At 37.9% G+C, this 5,547-nt stretch overlaps 1 protein-coding gene across 1 annotated transcript; it reads left to right on the top strand.

Moving 5' to 3' along the window:
• Positions 1–1,591: 1,591 nt before the first annotated feature.
• On the top strand, positions 1,592–2,260 carry LOC101304501. Its single transcript, XM_004305755.1, has one exon. It carries the CDS (start codon positions 1,592–1,594, stop codon positions 2,258–2,260), a length of 669 nt encoding a protein of 222 aa, XP_004305803.1.
• The last annotated feature ends 3,287 nt before the right edge of the window (positions 2,261–5,547 follow it).

The raw sequence follows: 5,547 nt of genomic DNA, 5'->3' as shown, positions 1-5,547 counted from the left end.
CAATCCCTGCAAACATGTTCAATCTTCTCATCCGGATCATTACAAAAGAAGCATCCCAAATGAATTATGTGTTAATAATTTTGTTTTTTTTTTTTTAAGAATGAATTATATGTTAATATTTTTTGAGGTAAATAATATGAGATCTCAAATACTATATATGTTTGATGAATTATATGTTAATTTGTCCAGCGATTACAATGAACAAGAACCGAAAATAGTTCAACCGTAACCTAACCTAATTCAGAAGCCTCGATACATCCTCACAATCAACTTTAAGAATAAATAACTCTTTCAAACACTATATGCCAAAACTACCAGCATATTTGCACATGTAACATTCCCATTACATTCATAACAAGAACTAACTGATATTAAAATAGTCCATGGATACGACACCATAACCATGACACCCCCAACGACATGACCCCCATACCATCTTAACCAAACCTTAAATCCTCGCTCAAAGAGGAGGCCAACAACCCTCGCTCAAAGAGGAGGGACAACTAACAAACCAACCAAAACCTAAACAAACAAACCCAAAAAATATAAAACTAAAACCTAAACCTAGGCACAGGAAGGGCCCAAGCCCAAAACACCCCACTGGACACTCAAAGATCAGACCATCATAGACACAGCCCAAAGACTGATACGCCTGAATGCAGGAGTCGTCACTGCGTCTTCGATGTCAGTCGCCGCTCGAAGACGTCACTATCCACCAACCCCGTGAAGAGGCATCCTACCACTCTCCTCCATCCTTCAAGATCCTCGCCAAAACGAGACAGGAAAGCTAAAACAGGTCGGGGATCGACTTGATGAACCTTCGCCGCCGTGCTTTCCCACTTGTGTCGCCCAGCCACTCCAAAAAATATATATGTTAATATTTGGGCAATTTCGGAATTACAAAACATCAAATCTTATATGGTTTCACTATCTCCTATCAGTGTCCCCAGCCTTCCATTTGGATGGGAAGGGGAGTTACTAGATGTTTTCTATTGTAGTTTTTCAGTTTGTTATTTTGTTTCATCGAAGAAAAAAAAACCCCAAAATCCTAGGGTTTGACATATATATTTGCACATGTTTAAAGAAGTTACTTTCCTGTTCTTCTGTTACTAGCCGTTTACCTATGCATCTGCATGTGGGTATACAAATGAGAGAAGTTTAACTTGAACTGCTCCACTTAAAATGGAATGAATCTGATTATCTTATTTCTTAAATAACTGCTCCACCAAAAGTGGAAACAAAACACGTCCTTTTTTTCTTCATAAAATTCTAACGGTGTTTTACGGTTATGCCCATAGAAACTGAAGTTTATTTTCTTTAAGAATTTTCTATTATCTGGGTTTTTTAGGTAATTCAAATAAATGCTTCACCATGACATCAAATAGGGTGTCTGGCTTTCTAATAGTAGAGATGTGTTTTGACCTAACCGTTTCCTTATTAAAATAGATTACAGTATTGATAGATCTTCTAGATCATTCGGGAGACTAAGTAATGCCTATAAATAGACATTTCTATCAAGCCGTTATTATTGTTATATGTTCTCCTTCAACAACACCCATATATCATTAGGGTTTGTGAGAACCTCTAAACCATGTCCACTCGAAAGATAATTAGCAGGGTGACAAACAATTTCTCTCGAGAACTCCCGGAAGATATTATGCTATTGATTCTACGACGACTCTACTCATCTGATTACTTCCGGTGTCGTGCAGCAAGTCGATCTTGGCTAGCAACCATTGATAGGGCAATTGCCAGCAAGACTTCTCTTCCTTCTCCTCAACTTCCATGCCTTATGTTTCGTTCTGGTGCCGAGGAAGAAGATCATTGCTTTCTGAGTCTAAGCGAGAACCACAAAGTTTACAAATATTCGAGTCCCGCTTATGATATGAAGAACCTGGAATGTGTTGGATCAACCGAGGGGTGGTTGATCATGGTCGACCATGGTGGTACTAGTGTTGCCAACTTTTGCTTGAATCTAATATCAGGTGCGAGAGTCATGCTTCCACCACAAACCACCATTCCATGCATCGGCGACGACAACAAACAAGCTTCCTTCGTCAGTAGAGTGATAACTTCTTCAGCTCCGACAAACCCTAACTCATGCCTTGTGGCTGCAGTTCACTCACATTGTCGTGGTTTGGCTTTCTGTAGACCTAGTGACAAATCATGGACCCTCATTACGGTTGTTGGGTATAGAGATATTATTGTTCATGATATAGAAATAATTGATGGGAATTTATATAACTGCGGATTCGGATAATGCGAAACATATGTCTTTGTATGTGTTTAACATCAACTTAGATTATGCCATTAATGAAGACTGCCATCGTCATACTCATGAAGCTCAAAGGTTGGTTTTTGTTCTTTCCCCAGATCATAGGTCTGGTATTGGACGTCTAATGACAAAGGAACAAGATGGAGTCTACGAATTAACTGAAAGCTACATAAGGTATTACCTGTTCAAAGATTCTGCATCAAGTGAGTTGTTTATGATTTTTGTTCATGAGGGTAGTAGTCCTCCTGCATCAAGTGAGGATCTGCATGATTGGGTTTTATATATATATATATATATATATATATAATTTCGTCGTTCCACCTACACCACTAGTAGATCCACCTACAGCGGTATTTCGAGTGTACAAGCTGGAGAATAATAGTAATGTTCCTCGATGGGTAGAAGTGTTCGACATTGGTAATAGGATTTTGTTTCTGAGCAAGACGACCAGATTGTTCATACCGATTATTACTAATCAGGATGGTGATCTTCCCCACGACGAGGCTAGGCTTGGAGGAAACTGCATCTATTTTGCTTTCGGAATATCGAAGAGGGAGGGGGAGGATGTTGGAGTGTTCTCTTTGACAGACAACAGCATCAAGCACTACACGATTTCAGGGGATCGTTCTCCCAGCCGACGAGCTCCTCCGGCTTGGTTCACACTAAACATTTGATTTTAGATTACCAAGATATTAATATGCTTCTCCAATAGGCTTATATTTTCGACCATAAATCTATGGTTTGGTACTTCGGTATGGTTTAAACATTTGATTGAGCTTACCAACAAATTTGTTGCATTGGTACTGATCGAATACCTAAATTAATCAATTTTGAAGTTGAAATTGCAAGATTAATTATCAATTTAGTCGTATTAGCTATGTATTATTTATTTTCTTGTTATTATTGCAAGATTAAAGGATGCATAAAGAACCAAAACGTACAACATTGTTCTTCTTCTGTAGAAGAACAGCAAGAGATGTGCGCAGGTGGTCTGAAGTGAAGTCTGAACAACTCCCGCAAGAAATAAAGTAACTGATTCTGCTAAAGTTATGCATATCAAATTGCATTCGGTGTCGCGCGCAGTGTGTCTTTCTTGGTGATCTGCCGCTCTTGATAAGACGTACACCAGAAACTTATTCATTCCATCGGAAATAGGCCTGAATTACTTACTATGGTCCTTATGGTAAGACACTAGAAATCGCATCTATTTTGTTTTCGAAGGTGGACATGATGATCATGGCTTGTTTTCCTTGACAAACGGAAGTATCGAACGTTACACATTTCCTATGATCATTATGCTACAGCTGGATGGTCTAACCCAAATCTGTGATAGTCACTAGACACCACTTCATGGAGTACTAAGCAATCTGGGCAGTATTATTAAGACCCTCTTGGTGTTCATGATAACCCTCCATGAAAAGAGTGAAAATTCAAGCTATATTCTTTTTCCCAATTGAGATCATTGTTGTTTGGTTATCTTTCCCGCATTAGACTGAGAATACAAAAAATGAACCGCCTAGCTAGGGTAGCTAGGGTGGCTGTAAAGAGAGAGGCTTCGTGCGCCATGAGGGTAACAAGGTCAGTCTAAGCAGATTATTCTACATTATCAGTAGTCAAAGTTGAGAAATACTTAACAAAGAGTAGAAGATAGTGAACGAAGAGTGAGAGATCGATACTCACATAACAGGGCGGTGACGTTTTCGCTCAGTTAATAGCCAAGTGGACTGTCATCTGAACAGCCAAGTAGGCCAAAAACAAAGACGTGTTTGAAGCTTGTGAATGAATAACAGTGGGTATTTAGCCAAAACCAAAGAGAAAAGAATAATGACTTTCTTTGTTTGTTCGACGAAGAAAAAGAAATGTAAATATTCAACGATGTTTAGGAAAATCCGAAAATGTAACGCAATATTGAAGAGAATGTGATGTTTTTGCGATAGGCTTCTCTCGAACAAGCTTTCTAATACACAAATAAGTTGTTAGATAAATAATAAACACCATAAAAAAATCGAATTTCGGTTACGCTTTCCTTTACATTGATATCATATGTAACTCTTTTTCAAATTTGCCTATAAACTATAAGTACAGACATATCTTTATTTGTCGTACTCTTTGTGAATGAAAATTAATAAGCACCTCTACTCATCTAAAACCAATCTAGTTACAACGCTGCTCATTTTTCATAGATAGGCAATTTTGAAGAAACTCTAGAGAAAAGGGTATGGAACTTATCAAGAGACTTCAATCCAATTTCTTGTAAATAACTCTCAATAAATTTGGGCAACACAAGACATCTTGATCATGACACATCCAATTACATCCAAACACACCCTTAACAGTTGAGACCAGATTATAATGTCAACAATTACTAGGAAGCCACGTGTTTGAGACCTTTCTTTAGCCAAACCTTGAACCAGCACCTGTCCCCACTCATGGACAATATTACCCCTTCTCATACCCCTCCAAAATGCACAGACTTTCCTCAATGGTGGTGGCAATTATGTCATAACCATATGTAACAAAGAATAAAACTCTATAATATATGATTTGTTAAAGAACAAAACTTTTATAATATATATAGAGCTTCCAAACCCTGGGCACTGAGACTGATTTGCAAGCAACATTCTTGTACTTCTCATGGAAATAAGCTCTGTTTCTCCTCCCAAGTCTCGAGCACTTTCTTTGCAAGACTTTGTTTTTCTTTCTTAAACCCTTTTACTTGGTACTTGACACCTCTTCCTGAGCTTCCAAAAGACTTGGACTTTGTGTTCTGTTCTTTCCAAGTTCCAGCCTTTCAAGGATTTCTCTCATTTCCTGGTGAGCCTTTTCAATCCTTTTTTGTTGCTCTTGAATTCTTAGTATTAGTTTCTAGTAGTGTTTTATAGTCTTGTATTTGCTTGATCATCTGCAAATTTATATATACTTCTGGGTTAACTTCTGCGCATTTAGGTACCTTTTGTTAGTGTTTTGTATTGGGATTGTTTGTGTTTGTGAATTTGTGATTCTTCTTCAAATTCTATGTAAAGAGGGAATCCATGATCAAATGGATAGTGGGTTATGGTTTATATTTGTGAAAGTTAATCCGAGGTGAATCGGGGGACCATTTACAAGTTTTGCGGCAAGTTAATGTGACTGTAAGGTTTACTTTTATGGAAGGTAATTTGATTGCGGCATATGGGATGTTGATTCCTTTTTATAGAAAGAAATGTGTATAGACGTGTACTCTGTTAGAGATTGAAGCAGATTCATTGGAAAACGGTAAGCTGTATGAACAG

Source organism: Fragaria vesca, linkage group LG6 (assembly GCF_000184155.1).
Source record: "Fragaria vesca subsp. vesca linkage group LG6, FraVesHawaii_1.0, whole genome shotgun sequence".
NCBI lineage: Eukaryota > Viridiplantae > Streptophyta > Magnoliopsida > Rosales > Rosaceae > Fragaria > Fragaria vesca.
The sequence above is the reverse complement of the archived record's forward strand: the minus strand, read 5'-3'. Positions and strand labels throughout refer to the sequence as shown.

Bases quoted from the DNA above. Each gene is read 5' to 3' on its own strand.
- LOC101304501 (XM_004305755.1), top strand. From the start codon at position 1,592: ATGTCCACTCGAAAGATAATTAGCAGGGTGACAAACAATTTCTCTCGA.